This window comes from Medicago sativa, chromosome 8, assembly GCF_051527215.1.
Source record: "Medicago sativa cultivar Bolivia chromosome 8, Bolivia_mono, whole genome shotgun sequence".
Classification (NCBI taxonomy): Eukaryota; Viridiplantae; Streptophyta; class Magnoliopsida; order Fabales; family Fabaceae; genus Medicago; species Medicago sativa.
In genome coordinates this window covers 26,865,024-26,891,063 of record NC_140756.1, presented here as the reverse complement: position 1 = coordinate 26,891,063, position 26,040 = coordinate 26,865,024, and the positions used below count along the sequence as shown (strand labels likewise).

At 35.7% G+C, this 26,040-nt stretch overlaps 2 protein-coding genes and 2 long non-coding RNA genes across 31 annotated transcripts in view; 2 read left to right on the top strand and 2 right to left on the bottom strand.

The window, feature by feature from the left end:
* Positions 1-4,159: 4,159 nt before the first annotated feature.
* LOC146897990 (uncharacterized) lies at positions 4,160-5,095 on the bottom strand. Its single transcript, XR_015022994.1, has 2 exons — positions 4,936-5,095; positions 4,160-4,470 (listed from the first exon to the last, which is right to left on the bottom strand). It is a non-coding gene; the product is annotated as an uncharacterized LOC146897990 (long non-coding RNA).
* Positions 5,096-5,290: 195 nt separating this feature from the next.
* Positions 5,291-6,639, top strand: LOC146897989 (uncharacterized). Its single transcript, XR_015022993.1, has 5 exons — positions 5,291-5,415; positions 5,510-5,551; positions 5,865-5,904; positions 5,981-6,156; positions 6,247-6,639. It is a non-coding gene; the product is annotated as an uncharacterized LOC146897989 (long non-coding RNA).
* A 3,669-nt stretch (positions 6,640-10,308) lies between these two features.
* LOC146897987 (uncharacterized) overlaps positions 10,309-26,040 on the top strand; it is a 45,296-nt gene continuing 29,564 nt past the window's right edge. Inside the window, exons 1-6 of one of the 28 annotated variants that reach the window (XM_085735412.1) lie at positions 10,309-10,420; positions 13,477-13,658; positions 21,036-21,061; positions 21,177-21,244; positions 21,738-21,886; positions 22,881-22,993. The gene's annotated coding sequence lies outside the window, so the exon portion shown is untranslated. Of the gene's footprint in view, positions 10,421-13,476; positions 13,659-21,035; positions 21,062-21,099; positions 21,245-21,717; positions 21,887-22,880; positions 22,994-26,040 lie in introns of all 28 variants that reach the window. The other 27 variants (XM_085735406.1, XM_085735407.1, XM_085735414.1 and 24 more) reach the window with 27 other exon arrangements.
* LOC146897988 (uncharacterized) lies at positions 12,708-13,097 on the bottom strand. The gene has a single exon (XM_085736493.1). It carries the CDS (start codon positions 13,095-13,097, stop codon positions 12,708-12,710), a length of 390 nt encoding a protein of 129 aa, XP_085592619.1.

Below are 26,040 nucleotides of genomic sequence, written 5' to 3'. Positions count from 1 at the left end.
TATTTATTACACAACTATTACACCCAGCTTGATTGATTGAACTTGTTGTTGTTCAGGTGATATGCACGTTTAGGTCCCCGGAGTAAACTAGTTATTAAGTTGACTAGTTTTTGAGGGGATAGTTCGTCCGATCGACTTACCTCCGGGAACCCGATATGAGAAATTCAAGTTTATATATCCTTTTAAGTCTTAGAAGGTCATTTTGAACGGTCGGATTGATTGTACTTGTTGTCGTTCAGGTGATAGGCACGCTTAGGTCCCTGGAGTAAACTAGTTACTAAGTTTACAACTATAAACCTAATGACAACTCTAACCCTAATGACAAGATTCTTTGACCTAAACTAATACAAATATTTTATTTCCCTTTCGAATGATCAAACTCACAACTCTTGCCCTAACTGAAAGAATCTTGGAGTCAAAGTACTTGAATGAACGTTCACTGAGTAATCAAACCCTTTAATAGACTAAACAAGCATACAACTACAACCCTAATGACAACTATAAACCTAATGACAACATTCTTCGACCTAAACTAATACAAATTTTTCCCTTTCGACTGATCATACTCACAACTCTTGCCCTAACTGAAAGAATCTTGGAGTCAAAGTACTTGAATGAACGTTCACTGAGTAATCAAAATCTTTTATCGACTAAACAAGCTTACAACTACAACCCTAATGATAGCTATAAACCTAATGACAACATTCTTCGACCTAAACTAATACAAATATCTCATCACGACTGATCAAACTCACCACTCTTGTCCTAACTGAAAGAATCTTGGAGTCAAAGTACTTGAATGAACGTTCACTGAGTATTCAAACTCTTGTTATCGACTAACCAACCTTACAACTTTAACCCTAATGACAACATTCTTCGACCTAAACTAATACAATTTTTTCCCTTTCGACTGATCAAACTCACAACTCTTGCCCTAGCTGAAGGAATCTTGGAGTCAAAGTACTTGGATGAACGTTCACTGAGTGATCAAACTCTTTTATCGACTAAACAAGCTTACAACTACAACCCTAACGACAACTATAAACCTAATGACAACATTCTTCGACCTAAACTAATACAAATATCTCATCACGACTGATCAAACTCACAACTTTTGCCCTAACTGAATGAATCTTGGAGTCAAAATACTTGAATGAACGTTCAATGACTAATCAAACTCTTTATTGACTAATTAAGCTCACAACTCTCACCCTAATGGCAAGATTCTTTGACTTAACCTACTTCAAAGATTTCAAAACGACTGATCAAACTCACAACTCTTACCCTAATGAAAATTACAACTATTTTTTAAACACATTGAAATAAAAATAACATAATAATACATTAATTAAATGAACTCAAGAATAAAAAATGCAAAAACAAATTCTTAAATATACAAAAACTCAAACTGGCTAACGAATAAATGTTTTGCGTATTTTAATGTTCATTTACCTTAACCCATTCAACAATTATATACACACTTCGGTCACCAAAATAAGCAAAACTAAAAATTTTAGATTTATTCAATAAATTATCTATGTGGTCTTTAATATATATCACACACACTATTTATAATAGTGACTGAACTGTCTATTTATTACCCAACAATTACACCCAATTTGTTCTTATTCTTAATTTTTGAAATAAAAAATAAATTCCAATTACAAACGTTTACATTACTTCTACTAAAATTTTCATCATTTTCGAATTTTCCATTTAAGTAAAAAATATCTAATTGCAGAAATTATATTTTCGTTTTTTGTGGGATTACAACAAAGTTTAGTGATATTAATTAAAGTAAGCTTTCATCATCAGTGTCGGTAGCGCTTACATTTAGTGATATTAGCAAAAAAGTTTAGTGATACATACTCATATAAAAGTTTAGTTATAATAATAGCAATTTTTATTTTTTCTAGAGGTATTAATAGCAATTTTCGTATTGGGCTTATACAAAGACAAATTATATTCAGCCCAAATTCAGCCCAAACAAGTGACCAAAAAACAACAATTAAATATTCTGATTTATTCAACTGGTGGGACCCGCGTGCACTGTTCACGCAGAAGCTTTCATCAGGTCACCCATTGCTTTCTCTCTCCAGATCTGAACCGTTAGAATATAATACTAATATATCAACGGTTGTAATTGGCTGTCAGACTTATATACACAAGTTGTGTTTTGTGCACAAAAAGATGAATTTGTGCATTCTAAACCTGGCCATATTTTATGTCTTACTATGAGTGAAATTGAGGAATTTGTGAATCTTGTGCTTTGAGGGGTCTTTTCAATTAATTAGAAGGATGTCGTTTAGTAGACGATATGTGAGTTGACTCATATCAATGTGGGGCCCAGATTTGTTTGATACTTCTTCATCACATGCAGCAATTTGGGACATATACCAACTGATCGGTACTATTGCTCTGCCCTTGTCTTGCTGGTAGTGAATAGTAGGGACAGTTGTAATTTGTGCTTTTTGTCCATATATGTGACATGGATTAGAACCATTGCATCTTGTTTATAAGACATAAAAAGGTATCATTGTTTACTTGATATGGTTAATTAACAAACAATATGAAAGTGTCCTAGGAACCAAATATGATAAAATAGTTTAAAATTTATATAGAGGTTTGGGTTATCATAGAGGTATGTCTGCAGATAATATTCGTCCTCGTTGTAATTTAGCACTAGAGTCTTTCATGCATGTACTTAGAGATTGTAATGGTGTGAATTAAAGATTATGTTTGGAGTAAATTCTATAGCTTGGGAACTTTGGCTTGGTATGAATGGAATATCTTAACTAACAACACTCATAATATGATTTGTCCATGGTAGTTATTGTTTGATGTTGCTCTTAATATGTCGTGAAGAGACCGTAAGTCACTTGTATTTTCTCGACACTCTGACATGACCCCACTCTTTGGGCTCAAATTTTCAATCAAGTTGACGAAATTTATAATTTCATGGATGATTACACGAAGACAAGTGGTAACATCACTACATCACCGGTGTGGAGTAAACCTCCAGCAGGGGTCCTCAAAATGAATGTTGTTTATTAGGGCATCCAAACTAACAAGGATTGGATTTCACGTGTGCATGTTATTTGTTTATAATTTTTAAATAAAAATATTTATTATGAACTTAATGACTCTAATGGTTCTAAACTAAAAAAAGTTTTTAAATAGGTCCACTAATATGTACTCTAACATGTGCATTTAGAGGATAAAAAAGAAAGAATCACAAGAACTTGAAATGGTGGGACCAATTTTTATATACCTTATTTTCTATTTTAATCGTGGAATCTGTTAGTTGCTGAAGAGAGATAGTCCTTAGAGGCTCCTCGACTTGTGGTGGGCACTTCATAGTGCATCTTGCTTGCTCGATATCAAGTACATCATTTTTTAAACAAACTCTCTATCTCTTTTTTATATGGTCAAGAAAGGTCATATAAATTATTCTCCCTCGTTTCTTTTAGTTTGCTCAGAAGTAGATATTGGAATAGTATAATTTGCTTTGCTCCAAGAGAGACAAATTCGTGTGCGTGTGCATATGCTTGCACATTATGGTCATAGCACTCCTTTCCATATCACTTTAATTGATTATGATCTCCCATATTTGCAATCCCTTGTAAATTTTGAGACGCTTACGACCGAAACCTTTTCAACTTACCTCGTCAGAGACAAACCAAGCCTAGAGTGGATCGAACACTATAAAATAATGACCAAATAATATATGGTCACTCAACTAGAGTCTAAAGATTCAGATTGAAAGACTAATCAACAAAACCTCCACTACAAGAAATTTGCCATTTAGCAACGGCAGAAACCGTTGGTAAAAGTCCAAAAAACCGTTGGTATAGGTTGCTCACCTGCTGTCGTCTAGGATACTATGCTTATACCAACGGCAGAAGTGCCGTCCCAATAGCTTATACCAACGGATAACTAGCTTGTTGCTAAAAATTTCAGAGCTATAGCAACGACATTTTACACCTGTTTAATTGCTTTAGCCAACCTGTATATCTGTTGGTATAGGACCAGACTGCCCGTTGCTATAAGTCTTTTTTATTTTTTACAAATAAATATTTTTGTCTAAACCAAATAGTTTTTTAATAACAAAAGTTTTACTCTGTTTTATTATATGTACCACACAATATTTAAAGCAAAATAAAAGAAAATTTCAATTATATTGTCAAATTAACAAGTCTTACAAACATGTGAAACTAAAATCTTACAAACTAACAAAGCTACATGGTACCAAGCTCTTATCCTTATAGAATTAACTTAATACAACCTATTTATGACTTAAGCTCGGATTTCTATTAACGATTTAAGCATCTCCTCTTGAGGAACTGGAACGGAGAATGTTATCAACACAGTCGTTGAATCATATTTGAAGCCGGCACACACTTCAGCGGATGCTGCAAGGAAGTAAAATTCAAACTTGCCACTGCCTCTCACCTTAACAAATTCACTCGTCTGCAACATGGGAGAGAGAGAATTATTAGAATCCAACAAAAAACACACAACACAAAGCCTACATCCTACGATAACAAAACACAACAAGGAGAAAAATACACTCAATCCTAAAAGAAATCTCAGTAACAAAAAAACGCCTATGACATGTAAAAGTAGGTTTAACATTTTTCCCACTATCATCTCGGTCATATTTTAATATCAATATTAACTCAGCACAACAAATCACAATCAGAATGACAAAAATCAAAATCTCCAAATCACAATTATTAAAAAGCTAAAAAGAGAATTAGGAAAAATAACTTGGTCTATTGTATCCTTAGCACCTAATTTCATAGCAATCGCAAATACATATTTCAGTGGCTGGCAAAATATCATACTACCAGCAACTTCAGTGTATTAAAAGTTCAACTCCCCACAAAAAATAATGCTAATTATTACCTCGGATGATAATGGTATAGGAAGTACCTTGCAAGGTCTGAAGAGGAAGTGGCTTTCTCTTAGTAAAAATTCACATGTAGTGCTTGAAACAACCACTAATATAAAATATCATTAGATCAAATTTCATAACAAACCGTAAACAAATTCAAATTTACAAAATCATTCATTGAAACCGTAAAACTAGACGTAAGGTAATAATTCATAATTCAACGACTTGTTTTTTTTTAAGTTAGTATGAATTATAATTAATATATTTTTTCTTTCTTCAGGTTTTTGGAGACGAAACCCCATTTACTGATGATGAAATTATGAATGTTCAAGAACGTTGTGCAAGTCTGGTTCAATTCATAACTATGGTGGGAATTAGCAAAAAACTGAAAGGGGGCCAAAAAAACAGCTAGTAGGCCGGATTGGGCCGGGTAACCAACCCATTTTGCTTGATTCAGTGATTATATATACCGAGTTTTGGTTGAAGCTAGGGTATCGCGTTTTGATTTGATTTTCAGAGTTAGTTTTCTTACTTCTTCTTCGTTTTCTCTCTCCCTTTATCGTTCCCCACCGTCCTGCGGTTTGATTCTTTGTTTGCATTTTTTATTTTCAGGTTCCCCTCGTCTGTGAGATATTATTGCTTAATTTGCTCCAGGTATTTTCATTCTTTTTCAATCTATTCTGAAATTTTGTGTGATTAGGGTTTTCCAACACCTCGCTTTTTCAATTCTAGTTGTATGATTAGGGTTTTCCAACCTTAGAATTGGGGATTTTAACGAATTGTGATGTTATGTTGTAATTTCAAACAAAACCTCGCTTTTTCAATTCTAGTTCTGTTCTGAAATTTTGTATGATTAGGGTTTTCCAAATCTGTTAGGTCATGCTAGCTTTTTCTCCTTTTTCTTAATTAATCACATAATCAATCATGTTGTTGTTGATTTGTAACTGTGCTCTGTTGGAATTTAAAGGAACTTTGCCAGCTGCAGATTAACTCACAAACACAAATGGGTAAATCAAATCACCTCTTTTTCTTTTTTAACTTACTTCACCTTTAGTGTTTCTTATCTGATTATTAATTAAACAGGACGCAATACACAAAGAAGAATTGCGAGGAAGCAAAAAAAAAACAGCAGCACAAACTCAAATGTATCCTCTATGCCAAAAAAAAACAGCAGCACAAACTCAAATGTATCCTATAAGCCCTTGCGCATGGACGAGGTCTTTATGTGGCAGCCACGTGTGAACATGACATGGGATAAGGCAAGTTTTCTTGAAGTCTCTACAAAGTTTCACTAATTTAGTTCCTTTGTACACATTTGAATTCTTTTAACTTTATATCAATCTTTACAGCTGGAGGCCATGATCTTGGCTCGAAAAACAATTTTGAGGGCCAAAAGAAAGCTACAGAGAAAGGAAGAGAAGGAGAAGATGAAGGAGGAGAGGGAGAGGGAAAGAAAGGAAGCGGAAGAAAACGAGACAAAGAGGGAGGTGGGAATCATGTGTGTTAATGGATTGTGCTAAGCGTAGTGTATGTTGCTGGCTAGTGAATTGTGAATTGTCTTTGTAGAAAGACTTATTACTGCATGTTTGTTATTGTCTTTGTAGGAACTTGGCTCTTTTTAAAAAAAGAAAAGACTAATCTCTGCATGTTTGTTATTGTTGGGAACTTGGCTCTTTTGTGTAAAAAGACTAATCTCATCTTATTTGTTATTATTTATACTCTTTTAAACATATTGTCAATGATATACTAATTTGATAATTAATAGTATCCAATGTTTGTTATTGTTAGTGCTATCTTGATGTGATAAATTACCCGTATACACTACAGTGTATGTTTTCACATCAAGTAGCATCAAAATTGGGTTCCATATTCATATTTTATTTGCGATGTTAAATTTTGAAGCTATTGCTGTAGGCTTGTAGCCACCAAAGATTTAGTTCAAGACTTAGGGATCAACTTGCTTGAATTTAGGAGGTTTTCTTCTGTGAGGATTTGGCTGTCAATAACTCTCATTTTTATCAATAAATATAATTTATTAACCAGATTAGTATAATGTCTTTTTGTTGCACACTGTTGGACTATATCGTTTTTACTCTGTTTAAATAAATAACAAGTTTACCACATAATTTAAGATTTGGTTAGTCTACATAATTTTATGTATGTTGTTTGTATTTAGGCACATTTACCCATTTGGTCAGTTGAGGAATGTTTCTATCTTACTGGTGCATGCTGGGAGGGCCAGTTACAGACATAAATGCACTTTGGGGAATTTCACCTATGGGGAAACCTTGTTACTAGGAAAATCAAGAAACAAGGATTTGTTGCTAGAAGTAGTACAGATGGTGAGTTTAGAACAATGATCCATAGAATTTCCGAAGGATTGTGGATTTACAGAGCCTTAGAGGAACCATAGATGAGAATTGAACTTCCATTGAAGTTGTTATACTCTAACAGTAAAGTAGCAGGAAGTATAAGGAACTCATCACCGGTGACTCCAATAAAGAAAAAAAAAAAGATGCAGAGAGGTGACTCTAGGCCAAAAGTGACCAAAAACCTCCCCTCTCCTATGAGTGAAGGAGAAAGAGAACTTAGTGAGAAGATAAAATCTCTAAAAAATTTAGGAAGGATTTTCTTACACAGTGCACCGAGAATTTATATGAAAATTACAAAATTTTAATTTTTTTTTCAATATAATTGATAAAAATTATTTTAACCGTAATAAAATTAAAATATAAAAGTTCATATGATGTAGTTCAATTAAAAATGTTGATATTGTAAGGCTACCACCTTGACCCAGGTTCGAGTTTGGGACCTCACAATCTTACAATTGTGTGTGTGTGAGTTTTAGGTGGTACTTACGATTTCATCTATTCGGACCAAAAAATTCAATTATATGAAAACAAATATTCAAAATACTTAATTTTAGAAAACCTCAAAACTTAGCCTATTTTAATAATTCACTAGACTCTAACCCGTGCGATGCACGGGTTTTGTATATAAATATTATATTGATTGTACATTCAATACTATCCTATGAAACGACTGCAAAAAACAACAACAAAAAATGCAAAAATTACACTAATTTAAATTATTAAATTTATTTTCTTACCAAATAATATTACCAGGTTGTGTTCTTGAATTTCTTTTTTCTCAATCTTCATATTCGATTACATTCATGTTAAAAGAACAACTAAAATAAACAAATTGAAAATAGTAAACATTTTTGAAAAGTCAGAGGGAGAAATCAAAGTAATGTTATAATCTAGTGTAGTGATTTTTGCAAATAAAAAGTCAAAATAAATAACTTCAAGTAATAATATATGAGAAACAAAGAGGCTGACAAAATTATCATCGGAATCAGTCAAATTATCAACAATTTTAAAAATACAACTTTAATATCGTAACACGTAGTAAGCATACACCAATATGAAAAGGAAACTGATCCTAACCGCAAGGGTCGTTAATACTATAAAAATGAAAAGGAAAATGAACTTTTATGTGGTAACTGAAATAAGAAGAAATATGAAAAGGAACTTTTATGTGATAAACGACAGAAAATAATAACAACAGCAAAAATAATAATAATAATAATAATAATAATAAATACTGCCGTCAATAAAGGAACCATTAAAAATGAAAAGAAATTGTTATGAGAAAAGGAACCGCTAGGGCGTTTGCGTCTTTAAAAAAATGTTTTAGTACTGTGGTATATCAATTTTGGAAGCAACAATATTTCCATCAAAAAGGAAGTGACTTAGTGGGGAGAGTTGTAAAGTGTAGTCAAGAGGTACCCGGTTTGAATCCTTGAAAAACCTTTTTTTTTCATAAAAAATATTCAGATCCGCCAAAAAGGGCGGCATTAGGGTTAGGTCAGACTGTCTAACATTTATATATATTAAGATAAGATAAATGTTTTTCTGTAGATGAAGCTGCATAACTTTCATTTCAACCCTTCTTCTCAAATACGCCCTGTCTATCTAATTGTAAGGTTATACCTTAGACCATGTACAATGGTTTTTTACTTTCAACAACCTTCAACACCCACTTTTTCAATTTCCAACACTCCACATCATTTTCTCTCTCTTAATTCAACACCCATTCAATTTTTATCTCTCCAATGGTTTTCATTCAACACCCTACCCCACCATTTTTTATTTCTTATTCTTATTCTTATTTAATTTTTGCTTTTATAATTACATAAAATTATAATTATCGATTAAAATTAAATTTAAATAATACAATTAACAATTTATTTTTTTAGTTTTTTTGGAAAAACAAAATTTAGTAAAATAATTTATTTTTATTTTCTTAACTTAAAATGCAATACAACAAACTAAGCACGCGACACACAAATAATACTAAGATAGCGAAAAACTTGGTTTTTTTTTTCTGTGTCCAAATCAAATGAACCAAGTCTCTATTTATAGACAAAAAAAAATCATGAATTTTGGTAAAAAAAGTTTTAAAAAATAAAATAATTTTCAATGAAATAATTGAGTTTAAAAATTAAAATGAGATAAAAAAAATACAGCCAATAAGGAACTGCCAAGTGTCACCCACTTATCCTTTCAACATCTTCTCTCTCATGTTCCTGCAGCTCCACTTGCCCCTGTATACGCGTGTAATGCACGCGCATGTTCCTGCAGCTCCACTTGCCCCTGTATACGCGTGTAATGCACGCGCCCGTTTTGAAGCTATGAAATGGAAACGCGTGGCACAATGGGACAGACATTCAACATGTTGAATGTATTCATCTACTTTCTCCTCCATGTCATATTCAATAGGCATGCTTCCAATGGTTAAACAAGGTTCAACACCCTTTCAATAGGGCCATTGGAGATGGTCTTAGAAAGGTTGCTATAGGGTCTAAGTTGTGGTATTCAGTTCTAGAGTCCAGGCTAAAGGACCCCTAGTCTATAGCCTTTCAACAACACCAGAAATTCCACATCCACCGCATCTAGTAATTCCCACTGTATTGTAGGAGTAAACAAGTAATATCTTCATTTTTTTTCTTCTCTATTATTTCACACGTCACCAAATGTTCTCCTCATTTAATCTAATATTTGTGTAGAGTGTAGAAATATAATAAAGGGGAATTAAATACAAGCTCATCTCATCAATTTGTCTACGTTTGAGAGAGTCAAGTGAGGAAAATTTAAAAACTATAATACATGCCAAACAAGTTTAATTAATTAATTGCAACTTGTTCCATTACATACCAAACAGTCCTTGTAAACCAATTTTTTAAAATTTCAATGTATGATGTATACGCATAACAGCAACACCAAATATTATAAAAGTAGACTTTTAAACTATTTGGTCTTTTTTTTTTATTGCCAGGTTGTAGCATGTTAATATTTGTTTTTGCTTTCAAAGCAAATATATATCAATGCTTTGAAGTGAAGTGATTGAAGGAAGGATTTGTAGCATTTAAATTTCTGCTGCTCTTAACATCAACCCGGTTGCTCTCATTTGGTTCATAGTGGCCTAGGAAGGAGTTGATCCATTCTATTTGAAGTTCAGGTTTGTTTGTCTTATTCATCCTGTTCATTAGCTTTTTAATGATTTTGATTATCATATATATGCATGCTATTTGAATAATTTAGAAAAGTATTTTTGACATTTAATAGTATAAAAATTAATTTTTGGAGATTTTTTTTATTTTTAAAATACGCTATTTTGTATTTGTAAAAGAACTAAAATCATTTTTTATTTTCAAAAAAAATCGGTTATACAAAATGATTTTATGCGGAAGCAATTAATAACAGTTTCTCATTTAAATTAGTTTATATATATTTTTCCTTAGATTCTCATTTTTTCTCGAAAAATTGTAACTAACTGTTGAAATTTTTTAAAGCGATTATTTTGCTTTAAAAATGTAATTTTTTTACCAAAAAAAACTACAAGTGGGCTGTCTAGGGGTAGGTTAATTTTTGAAGTTCTTTAAAGATTTTAAACTGTCCTTGTAATATACAAGGATTACTCTTGAATATAAATCTGATCATGATAGTGTGAATAGATAGATCATCATAATTGATCATGGATTCGGCTCCTATAAAGTGAGCACTTTTAAAGTGGATACTGTTAACTGTTGATTACTAAATTAAAGAGTGTAAAGTGGATAATATTAACCGTTGATTATTAAATTAAAGGTAGATATTGTAGGTACATCATAACAAATCTGAGTTTGTTACAATAACAACCCTTGATTTTTTCACTTTCCTCACTTTAGAAACCATATATTATGGGACTAAAACATGGATGGGGTTTACTCTTTAGGCACTTATCAATTGCTCACAAACACCTAAAAAAATATCTCCGAGCGGCAATTAAATACCGTCTGTTCCAAAACGGTATTTAACTACCGCTAGACACTTTTTAAATCGGTCAAATCACTTTTTAAATTGGTTTGACCAATTTAAAAAACGCTCGAACGTCAATTAACTACTAGTAGAGTGTTTTAGGTGCATTTGAGCAATTGCAAGGTGCATAAAGAACAACCCTCCTAAAATATTAGGGTATTATAGGACTGAAAAAACAATGAGGGCCAAAATAATAAATAAATATTAGAGGGACCACTTTAGAGCAAACTATTTAGGGACTAAAATGAAAAACCGATTATATTACCGAGAAAAAAATATAAGGGTGAATACAGTGGGACCTTTGAAGTTTCCTTTGGTATGTAACCACCATCCAACTATTCAATGATATGGTATATTTTTTATTAAATTATTTAAAATCAAATTTTAAAGGCAAAATTACACAATTCTTCCCTTAACTTAATTTTAGATAACACTTTCGTCATTTATCTTTATTTGTCCCGGTTTAGTCTTTTATGGTAAAAATGTCAACATAGTTATCCTTTTTTATGAAAAAAAGTAACTAACTCCAAAAAAATTCATCAAACTCATAAAGAAACCCAAATTTTCATCATACAAACTTAGAAAATAAGATTTCATTGAAAAAATCTCACAAGAAATGATAAAATATTGTCACTTTATAACATAAAGGATAAATCGGAAAAAAAGAAGATAAAAGACGAAAATGTTACCTAAAATTAAGTTAATAGACGAATTGTGTAATTTTGCCAATTTTAAATGAGTTTTAGACACATGATACCAATACACAAGTGAACTTTAGGTTACTTGAGTATTTACTTTTAAAAGTTTCAATTTTTTTAATTACTCTTTTGATTATAGAAAGATCTCAATTTGAGTGTACCTACTAATATAGTTATCACAGTGTTGCATGTGCTTTGCCATTTGTTGTGGCCATCAGCAGTTAGCGTAGAGGATATCCAGTTAAAAAAAAGGCTTAAAAGCAATTATGGCCACCTAAGTATCACGAACTTACGATTTTGGCCCCCTATAAAAAACAATAACAAAAACTACCCTTAGGTTTACCCCCTTTTGCACTTTTGGTCCCCTGAGCCAATTTTGACCCAGTCAATGCACATGTGGCACCTCACTTAGGTGAGTAGGATGCCGCGTGTATAATTTTTTTTTAATTCAAAATAAGTAAAAATACCACATAATTATTTTCCTCATCTTTTTGGTTACAAAGCTAATCAAAGGAAAAGAGGAAAAAAAAAAAAAAGAACAGAGAAAAAGAAAAGCTAGCGCCTAATAAAAATGGCTCCTAATTCATCCGTCCTTAGCAGGGGGAGCAGATCCTCTGGAGGGGAAGAATGGATTGTCAATTCAACATCAGTCGAAGCTCCTAGCTTAGCCATGAAATCCGCACATTGATTACCTTCTCTAAGCGAGTGTTGAAGAGAGAAATTTCTTGATCCTAATATATCTTTAATATTCTAAATGAAAACTGCATAAATATGATACGGAGATGTGTCACCGTTGATGAGGTTTGCTGCGAGGAGTGAATCAGAGTAGCACGCCAATTCTTCAACACCTAAGCTTAATGCCAAATTGAGACCCTGATAAATTGCTTTCAGTTCTGCAAACAGAATGTCTTTGGAATTATTGATAAACCCCGAAAAACTTGACAGATAAGTGCGTGAATGATTGCGCAGAATTCCACCAAAACCTGTGCGAATAGGATCTCGGATGCAGCTGCCGTCAACATTCAGAATGGTACAGATATGACTGTTGTTATTCCACCGAACTAACCTTGGAGGGGGATTAGCTCTACTGACAGATTGCAGGCAGGAGCTTATAACATCTGCAGAATTCATAATATTCATGTTCAGACGGGTTACTGACCAGTTTTCATTACCGAGACACATAAGGTTACGGTGCCTCCAAGTCCACCACAGGCCAGCAAGAAAAACAGTAGAGCGCGAGCCACTAGCTCCTTCTTTTATCCAGTAAAGGGGAATTAAATACAAGCTCATCTAATCAATTTGTCTTCGTTTGAGAGAGTCAAGTGAGGAAAATTAAAAAACTATAATACATGCCAAACAAGTTTAATTAATTAATTGCAACTTGTTCCATTACATGCCAAACAGTCCTTGTAAACCAATTTTTTAAAATTTCAATGTATGATGTATACGCATAACAGCAACATCAAATATTATAAAAGTAGACTTTTAAACTATTTGGTCTTTTTTTTTTTATTGCCAGGTTGTAGCATGTCAATATTTGTTTTGCTTTCAAAGCAAATATATATCAATTCTTTGAAGTGAAGTGATTGAAGGAAGGATTTGTAGCATTTAAATTTCTGCTGCTCTTAACATCAACCCGGTTGCTCTCATTTGGTTCATAGTGGCCTAGGAAGGAGTTGATCCATTGTATTTGAAGTTCAGGTTTGTTTGTCTTATTCATCCAGTTCACTAGCATTTTAATGATTTTGATTAGCATATATATGCATGTTATCTGAATAATTTAGAAAAGTATTTTTGACATTTAATAGTATAAAGATTAATTTTTGGAGATTTTGTTTTTATTTTAAAAATAAGCTTTTTTGAATTTGTATAAGAATCAAAATCAATTTTTTTTAAAAAAAAAAAAAATCAGTTATACAAAATGATTTTATGTAGAAGCAATTAAAAACTGTTTCTCATTTAAAATTAGTTTATATATATTTTTCCTTAGATTCTCATTTTTTCTCGAAATTTTTTAACTAACAGTTGAAATTATTTAAAAGTGATTATTTTGCTTTTAAAAAAGTAACTTATACCAAAAATAAAAACTACAAGTGGGCTGTCTAAGGATTACTTGAATATAAATCAGATCATCATAGTGTGAATGGATAGATCATCATTATTGATCATGGATTCGGCTCTTATAAAGTGAGCACTTAACTTTAGTGTGTAAAGTGGATAATGTTAACCGTTGATTACTAAATTAAAGAGTGTAAAGTGGATAATATTAACCCTTGATTACTAAATTAATGGTAGATATTGCAGGTACATCATAACAAATTATGAGTTCGTTACAATAACAACCCTTGATTTTTTCACTTTACTGACTTAAGAAACCAAATATTATGGGACTAAAACATGGGATTACTCTTTAGGCACTTATCAATTGCTCACAAATAGCTAAAAAAATACTTCCAAACGGCAATTACCTACAGTCTGTTCCAAAACAATATTTAACCACCGCTAGACACTTTATAAATCAGTCAAATCACTTTTTAAATTGGTTTGACCAATTTTAAAGCGCTCAAACGTCAATTAACTACTAGCGGAGTGTTTTAAATGCATGTGAGTAATTGCTAGGTTCATAAAGAGAAGCCCTCCTAAAACATTAGAGTATCATAGGACTGAAAAAAACAATGAGGACGTAGAAGTAACCACTAACAAAAATCTGGACGTAGAAATCAAATTTTACGATAATTTTCTATAGAGGAACTTTTAGTAATGTTCTTAACACGTCTGCAAAAAATTGTTTAAAAACTTAAGAGTTTAAACATAAATTAAACAAATTTGAATTGAGTAGAGACTAATATTGAGTGCAGTAATTTTTTTAGGGACTAAAAGAACTATTAAAATTAAGTTAGGAGTAAAATTAAAATGTTCCAATTTTATTGAGAATAAAAACATATTTAACCCTTTCTCAAATACGAAATGCCCATTGTATTGTAGGAGTAAACAAGAAATATCTACCCCCTTCGTTTCAAAATGAGTGTCGTTTTAGGTGTTTACACACATATTAAGAAATGCAATGATTAAAAGAAAGAGAATGATTATTTTACCAAATTATCCTTATTAACTATTGGTTAGTTTTAAAAGTAATACTTTGGAAGTAGTGTGCAGAGTATTAATTGGAGGGTACAATTGAAAAGAAAATGTTATTATTGCATTGGAAACTGAAAGTGACATTCATTTTGAAACAATTTTTTTTGGCTAAAGCGACACTCATTTTGAAACGGAGGGAGTATTTTTTTTTTCTTCCCTATTATTTCACACGTCACCAAATGTTCTCCTCGTCTAACCTAATAATTGTGTAGAGTGTAGAAAAATAATAAAGGGGATTCTGTTGTGAAAGTGACTCAAAATTGGAGTTTGGATTGATGTTTGCTGAAAGTACAAATCGGGGCCGATTTGGAAAATCGGTGGCCGATTTTGGCTGCCTTTTGAGAGGCTTCCTGTTCTGGAAAAATTGATGGCCGATTTGGAAAATCGGTGGTCGATTTTGCGTGCTGTTATTTTTCAGAAACGTATTTTTGGGCCAGATTTGTTACAATTTTATGGGAGTTTCTTTTACTATAAATATAGGCATTGTATCAGTGTAAACCTTGAGATAGAGGGGGCTGAAACAAGGGTTTAGAAAGGCAACAACAAAACTAGGGTTTGTATAGAGTTTGTCTCTTTGGAACAAACACTAGGTTTTGAGGGTTGATTCACCTTGGGAAACACTATTAGGATTGAGTCTCTTGGTTACGGGAAGAGGCTGGGATTTGGGTAGAATTAGGCGGGAGACTTATTCTTGTAACCTATTGATATCTCTTTTGTAACGTTACTCATCATATAGTGGAACGGAGGGCTGCTCTCTCCCCCAGACTAGGTCAATTTGGACCGAACTGGGTCAACAAATTCTTTGTGTTCTCTCTTCCTTTTCTCTTGCTGTTGTTTTCTACTTTTGGCTTGTGATTATAATTGTTCCATACACTTTGATTTTGGTTGCTTAATTATCCCTTGCTCCACACATCAAGTTGTTATTGGTGTGAGTTTTTCATCGAATTCGCAACAATTGGCGCCCACCGTGGGGCAAGGGTCAAAGAATAATCAAGTACCATGGGTTCGAAGTGGGATATTGAGAAGTTTACCGGAGATAACGATTTTGGGTTATGGAAGGTAAAGATGGAAGCGGTGTTAATACAGCAAAAGTGTGAGAAAGCTTTGAAGGGTGAAGGTTCGTTACCGGTCATCATGTCACGAGCGGAGAAGACCGAGATGGTGGACAAGGCCAGGAGTGCCATTGTCTTGTGCCTCGGGGATAAAGTTTTGAGAGAAGTAGCAAAGGAACCAACCGCGGCATCAATGTGGGCAAAGTTGGAATCTTTGTATATGACAAAGTCTTTGGCTCATCGGCAATTCCTAAAGCAACAACTCTACTCATTCAAGATGGTGGAGTCAAAGGCCATCATGGAGCAACTTACGGAGTTCAACAAAATCCTTGATAACTTGGAGAATATTGAGGTGCAACTTGAGGATGAAGATAAAGCTATACTCTTGTTGTGTGCTTTACCGAAATCTTATGAATCACTCAAAGATACCATGCTCTATGGCAAAGAAGGCACTATTACCTTGGAAGAAGTTCAAGCGGCTTTAAGAACCAAGGAGTTGACCAAGTCCAAGGACTTGAGAGTTCATGAAAACGGTGAAGGCCTAAGTGTCTCAAGAGGGAATGGTGGAGGTAGAGGTAACCGGAGAAAGAGTGGTAAGAAGTCAAAGTCTGAATGCTTTAACTGTCACAAGATGGGTCACTTCATGAAGGATTGTCCGGAGATTAAGGGTAACTCCGCACAAATTGTCACTGAGGGTTATGAGGATGCAGGTGCTCTGATGGTTTGGTGTTGTTTGGAGGATGAAGGTGATGTTGGTCACCTTGGGATTGATGCTTAGTGAAGCGGTGTTCGTCTGGAGAGACGTTAAACACTCAACATCGGCCTGGAGAGGCGGTGGTAAGAATACTCATGATCAGTCTGGAGAGGCGGAGGCAACAATACTCATGATCTACCTGTTGAGGTGGAGTTTCAAGGTTGAAGACATAGTGGGATGTACGCATTTGCTAGTTGAGGTAGAGTACGCTCAGCTTGAGGTGGAGTTGAACACACCGGTAATGGTACGACTATGGAGGACCTTGGGTGCTATGCTCTATGGTGAGCAAGGGATTTCTTCATAAGGTTGAAGAATGTATAGCACGACTTGCGGGATTACTCTAAAAAAAGGCCAAGGGTGATTGGATGCAAGGAGACCTTCAAGGAAACGGGAGATGTCCTGTGTTGAAGATGTCATGGTGAATGCTTGTGGAACTACCTAAAACTCCTAGTGTAGTTGGACTGCAAGGACTCTTCGAGAAGACGGAAGACGTTCCGATGGCTGAAGAGGTCGAGGTAAAGGCTTGTGGAACTACCTAAAATTCCTAGCGTAGTTGGACTGCAAGTACCTTCGAGAAGGCGGAAGACATTCCGATGGCTGAAGGGATTAGGGTGTAAACTTGTGGAGCTACTTGGTGTAGTGGGAAGCAAGGGAAAGAGCAGCAAGGTGTTGATGTTAAATGGGCATCATCACTAATTTGGAGTCAAGGTGGAGATTGTTGTGAAAGTGACTCAAAATTGGAGTTTGGAGGCCAAAATTGATGTTTGCTGAAAGTACAAATCGGTGGCCGATTTGGAAAATCGGTGGCCGATTTTGGCTGCCTTTTGGGAGGCTTCCTGTTCTGGAAAAATTGATGGCCGATTTGGAAAATCGGTGGCCGATTTTGCGTGCTGTTATTTTTCAGAAACGTATTTTTGGGCCAGATTTGTTACAATTTTATGGGAGTTTCTTTTACTATAAATATAGGCATTGTATCAGTGTAAACCTTGAGATAGAGGGGGATGAAACAAGGGTTTAGAAAGGCAACAACAAAACTAGGGTTTGTATAGAGTTTGTCTCTTTGGAACAAACACTAGGTTTTGAGGGTTGATTCACCTTGGGAAACACTATTAGGATTGAGTCTCTTGGTTACGGGAAGAGGCTGGGATTTGGGTAGAATTAGGCGGGAGACTTATTCTTGTAACCTATTGATATCTCTTTTGTAACGTTACTCATCATATAGTGGAACGGAGGGCTGCTCTCTCCCCCAGACTAGGTCAATTTGGACCGAACTGGGTCAACAAATTCTTTGTGTTCTCTCTTCCTTTTCTCTTGCTGTTGTTTTCTACTTTTGGCTTGTGATTATAATTGTTCCATACACTTTGATTTTGGTTGCTTAATTATCCCTTGCTCCACACATCAAGTTGTTATTGGTGTGAGTTTTTCATCGAATTCGCAACAATTGGCGCCCACCGTGGGGCAAGGGTCAAAGAATAATCAAGTACCATGGGTTCGAAGTGGGATATTGAGAAGTTTACCGGAGATAACGATTTTGGGTTATGGAAGGTAAAGATGGAAGCGGTGTTAATACAGCAAAAGTGTGAGAAAGCTTTGAAGGGTGAAGGTTCGTTACCGGTCATCATGTCACGAGCGGAGAAGACCGAGATGGTGGACAGGGCCAGGAGTGCCATTGTCTTGTGCCTCGGGGATAAAGTTTTGAGAGAAGTAGCAAAGGAACCAACCACGGCATCAATGTGGGCAAAGTTGGAATCTTTGTATATGACAAAGTCTTTGGCTCATCGGCAATTCCTAAAGCAACAACTCTACTCATTCAAGATGGTGGAGTCAAAGGCCATCATGGAGCAACTTACGGAGTTCAACAAAATCCTTGATGACTTGGAGAATATTGAGGTGCAACTTGAGGATGAAGATAAAGCTATACTCTTGTTGTGTGCTTTACCGAAATCTTATGAATCACTCAAAGATACCATGCTCTATGGCAAAGAAGGCACTGTTACCTTGGAAGAAGTTCAAGCGGCTTTAAGAACCAAGGAGTTGACCAAGTCCAAGGACTTGAGAGTTCATGAAAACGGTGAAGGCCTAAGTGTCTCAAGAGGGAATGGTGGAGGTAGAGGTAACCGGAGAAAGAGTGGTAAGAAGTCAAAGTCTGAATGCTTTAACTGTCACAAGATGGGTCACTTCATGAAGGATTGTCCGGAGATTAAGGGTAACTCCGCACAAATTGTCACTGAGGGTTATGAGGATGCAGGTGCTCTGATGGTTTGGTGTTGTTTGGAGGATGAAGGTGATGTTGGTCACCTTGGGATTGATGCTTAGTGAAGCGGTGTTCGTCTGGAGAGACGTTAAACACTCAACATCGGCCTGGAGAGGCGGTGGTAAGAATACTCATGATCAGTCTGGAGAGGCGGAGGCAACAATACTCATGATCTACCTGTTGAGGTGGAGTTTCAAGGTTGAAGACATAGTGGGATGTACGCATTTGCTAGTTGAGGTAGAGTACGCTCAGCTTGAGGTGGAGTTGAACACACCGGTAATGGTACGACTATGGAGGACCTTGGGTGCTATGCTCTATGGTGAGCAAGGGATTTCTTCATAAGGTTGAAGAATGTATAGCACGACTTGCGGGATTACTCTAAAAAAAGGCCAAGGGTGATTGGATGCAAGGAGACCTTCAAGGAAACGGGAGATGTCCTGTGTTGAAGATGTCATGGTGAATGCTTGTGGAACTACCTAAAACTCCTAGTGTAGTTGGACTGCAAGGACTCTTCGAGAAGACGGAAGACGTTCCGATGGCTGAAGAGGTCGAGGTAAAGGCTTGTGGAACTACCTAAAATTCCTAGCGTAGTTGGACTGCAAGTACCTTCGAGAAGGCGGAAGACATTCCGATGGCTGAAGGGATTAGGGTGTAAACTTGTGGAGCTACTTGGTGTAGTGGGAAGCAAGGGAAAGAGCAGCAAGGTGTTGATGTTAAATGGGCATCATCACTAATTTGGAGTCAAGGTGGAGATTGTTGTGAAAGTGACTCAAAATTGGAGTTTGGAGGCCAAAATTGATGTTTGCTGAAAGTACAAATCGGTGGCCGATTTGGAAAATCGGTGGCCGATTTTGGCTGCCTTTTGGGAGGCTTCCTGTTCTGGAAAAATTGATGGCCGATTTGGAAAATCGGTGGCCGATTTTGCGTGCTGTTATTTTTCAGAAACGTATTTTTGGGCCAGATTTGTTACAATTTTATGGGAGTTTCTTTTACTATAAATATTGGCATTATATCAGTGTAAACCTTGAGATAGAGGGGGCTGAAACAAGGGTTTAGAAAGGCAACAACAAAACTAGGGTTTGTATAGAGTTTGTCTCTTTGGAACAAACACTAGGTTTTGAGGGTTGATTCACCTTGGGAAACACTATTAGGATTGAGTCTCTTGGTTACGGGAAGAGGCTGAGATTTGGGTAGAATTAGGCGGGAGACTTATTCTTGTAACCTATTGATATCTCTTTTGTAACGTTACTCATCATATAGTGGAACGGAGGGCTGCTCTCTCCCCCAGACTAGGTCAATTTGGACCGAACTGGGTCAACAAATTCTTTGTGTTCTCTCTTCCTTTTCTCTCGCTGTTGTTTTCTACTTTTGGCTTGTGATTATAATTGTTCCATACACTTTGATTTTGGTTGCTTAATTATCCCTTGCTCCACACATCAAGTTGTTATTGGTGTGAGTTTTTCATCGAATTCGCAACAGATTCAAATACAAGCTCATCTCATCAATTTGTCTTCGTTTGAAAGAGTCATGTTAGGAAAATTAAAAAACTATAATACATGCCAAACAAGTTTAATTAATTAATTAATTAATTGTAACTTGTTCCATTACATGCCAAACAGTCCTTGTAAACCAATTTTTAAAAATTTCAATGTATGAAATATTTGTCTTCGTTTGAGAGAGTCATGTTAGGAAAATTAAAAAACTCTAATACATGCCAAACAAGTTTAATTAATTAATTAATTGCGACTTGTTCCATTACATGCCAAACAGTCCTTGTAAACCAATTTTTAAAAATTTCAATGTATGAAATAATTGCATAACAGCAACACCAAATATTATAAAAGTAGACTTTTAAACTATTTGGTCTTTTTTATTGCCAGATTGTAGCATGTGAAAGTGAACCAAGGTAAAGTATTGTGTTAATATTTGTTTTTGCTTTCAAAGGAAATATATATCAATGCTTTGAAGTGATTGGAGGAAGGATTTGTAGGCATTTTAATTTCTGCTGCTCTTAACATCAGACCCGGTTGCTCTCGTTTTAGTTCATAGTGGCCAAGGAAGGACTTGATCCATTGTGTTTGAAGTTCAGGTTTGTTTGTCTTATTCATCCTGTTCACAAGCCTTTTAATGATTTTGAAAACAGTTTCTTATTTAAATTAGTTTTTATATATTTTTCCTTAGATTCTCATTTTTTCTCGAAAATTTGTAACTAACTGTTGAAATATTTTGAAAGTGATTATTTTGCTTTTAAAAAAGCAACTTTTTTACCAAAAAAAAAAAAACAAACTACAAATGGGCTGTCTAGGGGTAGGTGAATTTTTGAAGTTCGTAAAAGAAATTAAACTGTCCTTGTAATATACTAAGGATTGCTTGAATATAAACCAGACCATCATAGTGTGAATAGATAGATCATCAGAGCTGATTAGGGATCTTGTTCTTCTAAAGTGAAGAATCCACTTTAGAGTGTAAAGTGGATAATATTATTATAGATATTATAATAAATCATGGGTTTGTTACAATAACAACCTTTGATTTTCTGACTTTTCACTTTACTCACTTTAGAGACCGATCTGTCCGGTTAGGAACCGATGGAGGCAGTGGTGGCGGAAAGTGCTTCGGTACGGTGGTGATGAGTCGTCACGGTGGGACGTGTTGAATGACAGAGAAAAGAGAGACATATGATGAAATATCGTGTGTCTGAATAGCACTATGGAAGATTTATTATATAGAAGTAAGTAGCTAAGGGCCGAAGCTATGATATATTTACAGAATGAATATTCATCATAATATTATATCCTAAGTAACTTAGAGAGTAAGCTAAAATATATTTAGAGCATAAATATAATTATTTACTATATATTTATATATCAACAGGACGAAAGGTGCTTGCAGTTACGCTAGCACTCCAACGCTTAAGTCAGTATTGGAACTAAGAAAGAGTGTAGAAATGTGGGAAAAGTGAATTGTACCTTGAGGGTAAAGCTAAGTCGCCCTTAAATAGCCATGTATGAGAATAACTGCTTCCGTGAGATGCGGCATGTGATTAGGAAGCGGTTAGAGGACACTTGTATGGTGCATGATGCATGGAGGCGTGCTCTAGTGTGGTAAGGTGCACTGATGTTGGCGTGCTCCTTCAGGCAATGCGCCTTAGTCTGGTGGATGCTTGGTCCACGTGTCAGTAGGATCGGCCTTCTAGCCGATCCAGAACAGTTTCCCCCAAGCCGTTGATGTCTTTATGGCACAATGGCTTAATCATGCGAGGCGTTCTATTGGGGTGCTCTCATATATTAGGCGCCCTCTGAACTTTGGGAAGTTTCCTTGCGGTTCCGTGTTGGAGAAGTTGACGCCCTAGATTAATGAGTGGCAGTAGTTGCATTTAATGTCTTGAATTCAAATGTTTTTGACGTGATGGCTGTTCAGTTTCGCTTTCCACGTGTCAGCTTCGTGGTTTGCACGCGTACCAGGAATCACGTTTCACGTGCGCCAACTTGAGTACTCTCTGTGGCTCGAGGTTGCTTCCCAATTGTTGGATCGAAACATTTTGGTTTCTCCTCACCTGGGTCGTTGATTTGGGTGCTTCAGAGTCCTATAAAAGGAGGGAAACTCTTCATTTCCACTCTTTACATTTTTAAGCTTCCATTACTTATAGAAAAACTATCCTTTTTCATTTCTCTCACAAATCTTTCATGAAAATGCTTTCACATTTTTTGCTCTTCTTTTTCCAGATTTCTTAGATCATTTCGAGCCAAAATCCCTTTATCTCAGGTCAAAGCTTCGGAATTCCGTGTTTTATGGAGCTTCCACCTTCCTTTTCTTCGAAGATCATCTAACCCTAAAGGTACTCCCTTCCTTCTCTCCTCTTTGCATTTTATGTTCATTCTCTCTGTTTTTGTGTTTTTTCTAGGTTGAGGGAGAAGAATGAGCGTTCGCTCTGAGAATTCGAAGGATTTGGCAGATTCATCGCCTAGAGTTACTCCCGCTCAGATGGTTATGAGAGTGAAACTCGGGAGCTCCTCCATCTTAGGGTAAGAACTAGTTTTGAGTTTCCTCTAATAGTTTTAGAGGATCCCGTTGTAGTGACTGACTTTAAGGGAGACATTTGTATTGCGAGATGAGGGAATCCCTTACCACATTTTTGGAGTGTCCCCTCTCATAGAGAAGTTATCTGGTGGTTGGAAGAGTGTTCCAGGGCCCGCACTCACGGTTTCCCCATCTTTTCAGAAGGGAAGACGCTGCGCGGATGGAAAAGGATCGAGGATCTTCTCTCCCCGAGGTCGACTATAGTTGGGTTCATAGTGATGTTATGGACGCCTTCACCTATTACCAGACGGATGAAAAGCTTTATGAAATCGCGTTGTCGAAACGAATGCCGCAGGTGGCAGCTTGAAGGCCCAAGGGGAAAAAGGAGGGCGAGCAGCCAATTCAAAGTATGTTGTTTTACCACATATGATATCTTGAACGGGGAGCTTGGTGTCTCTGCCCCTCCCAGCTACACCCTCTTTCTTGGGCCATGGTGAAAGTCTTCTAGTTTTGGTGTGAGTATAAAGGTCAGCGGCCCACGTTGGTTGGGGTCCAACGTACACGCAAAGGGGGGCTCACAGTTGGGTGATCCTTTATCAAAAGACGAAGTTGTTTATAGGCGTGGGAATAGGCCAGGCCGCCCGTCAGGGGCCTATAGCTCGGCCTACTAAAAGCCCGGCTCGGCCTAGCTCGTTTAATAAATGAGTCAAGCTTGAGCTTTTTAAAAAGCTTATTAATTTAATTAGGCCGGACTTAGGTTTATAAAAAAGCCTATCAAGCCTACCAGGCCGACCCGTATATGAGTATATTACATTTTTCCACATTTATTATCTATATCTATATATGTCAAAAAGAATTACTAATCCTTCAAATTCTCATACCACAATTATTATTTCAGTTTTTTTTTTTAATTTTGTATTTGGGATACAACACAACTTTTGATGTTTCGTACTGTTTGGAAGCTTGTTAAGTTATCATTTAAGACTCTTATGGTTATTTGATTTGTGTGAACTGTTAAGGCTTGATAGTGATATGCCTAAGGTCAAGTATGGTTATTAGATTAAGTTTGAAATCCTTGCTGTTATCAGACCTGATTATTTGAGTTTCTATCCATCTATAAATTTTACAATTGTGTTTTGTTAGTTCAATTTGTATCTAATTAATGTTTATCTTTATATTAAGTACATTGCACAAATTGAAAAAAAAAATTGATAAACAGATTCTGTTTGAAATTTGTAACACAAACTAGGCTTTTAAACAGGCTAATAGGTCAAGCAAGACTTTTAAAAAGGCCAGGCCAGGCTTAAAATAAAGCCTTTGATAGGTAAAAGGCCAAGGCTTAGGCCTTAGTTTTTTCAACCAGGCCTAGCCTATTTAAGCAAAGCCCGGCTCGGCCCGGTGATGTAGGATTTCTACATGTCATATAACTATGTACACGTGAGTATATATAAGATCGTTTTCCACAGGGAGTTGCGGTATATCATAAGCGTGTTCACAATCTTTCACATTAAGGTATCATTTATAAAATGTTTGTTTGTAACACTATATCCATAGATGACAAAAGTAAAAACGAGAAGAGATCGAACTATTTCGCTTGCGGTATAAGATAACGAGCAAGCATAACAGCAGCAATCTCTCGATCGATTAACAGACTCTAGCTTTATAACCAATATTATTACAATCATTTCTACAACATCCTTCGTGTCCAAAGCGACATCGTTATTTCTAAGTTAGCATTTAAACATTCGTGTCCAAATCCCTTAAACGATAACAAAGTCGACCGGATAACTTAATCGACCGTGTCCAGCCTGATTAAGTATCCGAAAGCATTAAAATCTTGATTAAAAGTAATTATCAAAGGTTTACAAACTTGTCAAGAATGATATAACATAAGATAGATTGTTAATCTAGTTCTAGATTCAAGAGTTCGTGTCCAAATCATCTTGAATCTCTTTGAAAGCATTAAAAGCAAGAATAGCAACAATATTGAATCATTAAGCTAGAACCTTATATATTAAAAGATCAAAAGATTACATAATAGCTTGATTGTTACCTCAATACTACAAAGAAGGTGATAGTTACACATAGACATGTAAACTAATGCAAGGAATGAAGGAAAGATGAAGATTCCATGCCAAGATCCTTGATGTCTCAATGAATCTAGGGTTGAATCTACTCCTTAATCACTTGCTTTGTGTTTCTCTCTTGGAAATAGCTCTGACCTCTCTCTTAGAATGTATAAAAATATCAATGGAATAGTGAATGACCTAAAAGAGAGGTAAGAATGCTATTTAAATGGGCCTGTATTTTTGTACCTACGCTAATAGCGCCTGCCACGCTAATAGCGTGGTAAGTCGGCCTATAATCTGGCCAATGGGCTGCTGCCACGTTGGCCTTGCCCTGCTTCTACGCTCCAGCCACACTAATGGCGTAGCTTTATGGACTTGTTACGCTAATAGCGTCTCTCACGCTAATGGCGTGGTTCTTCATGGTCTGCTACGCTCTAGGTACGCTATTAGCGTACCTTTTTGGAGTGATTACGCTAATAGCGTAGCTTACGCTAATGGCGTGTTCTTCACAAGTGCTTTAGATTTCACGCTCCAGGTGCGCCATTGGCGTACCCTTCTACCTTGGACTTTTCTTCCTCACGCTAATAGCGTAGGTTACGCTAATGGCGTGGCTTCCTTGAATTTTGACTTTTCTTGCTCCTTGCTTGTATTTTCCTGCACAACAAGGGTAGAATAAGGCTCAAAAGCATAAATGACGTATTAACACAATATTTGGAGTTTTCCATAGAGAATCTTGCAAAACAAGTCACTAAAATGCCGAAACTCCTATATGAAATATATCACTTTTAAACACTTA

Bases quoted from the DNA above. Each gene is read 5' to 3' on its own strand.
- LOC146897988 (XM_085736493.1), bottom strand. From the start codon at position 13,097: ATGAATATTATGAATTCTGCAGATGTTATAAGCTCCTGCCTGCAATCT.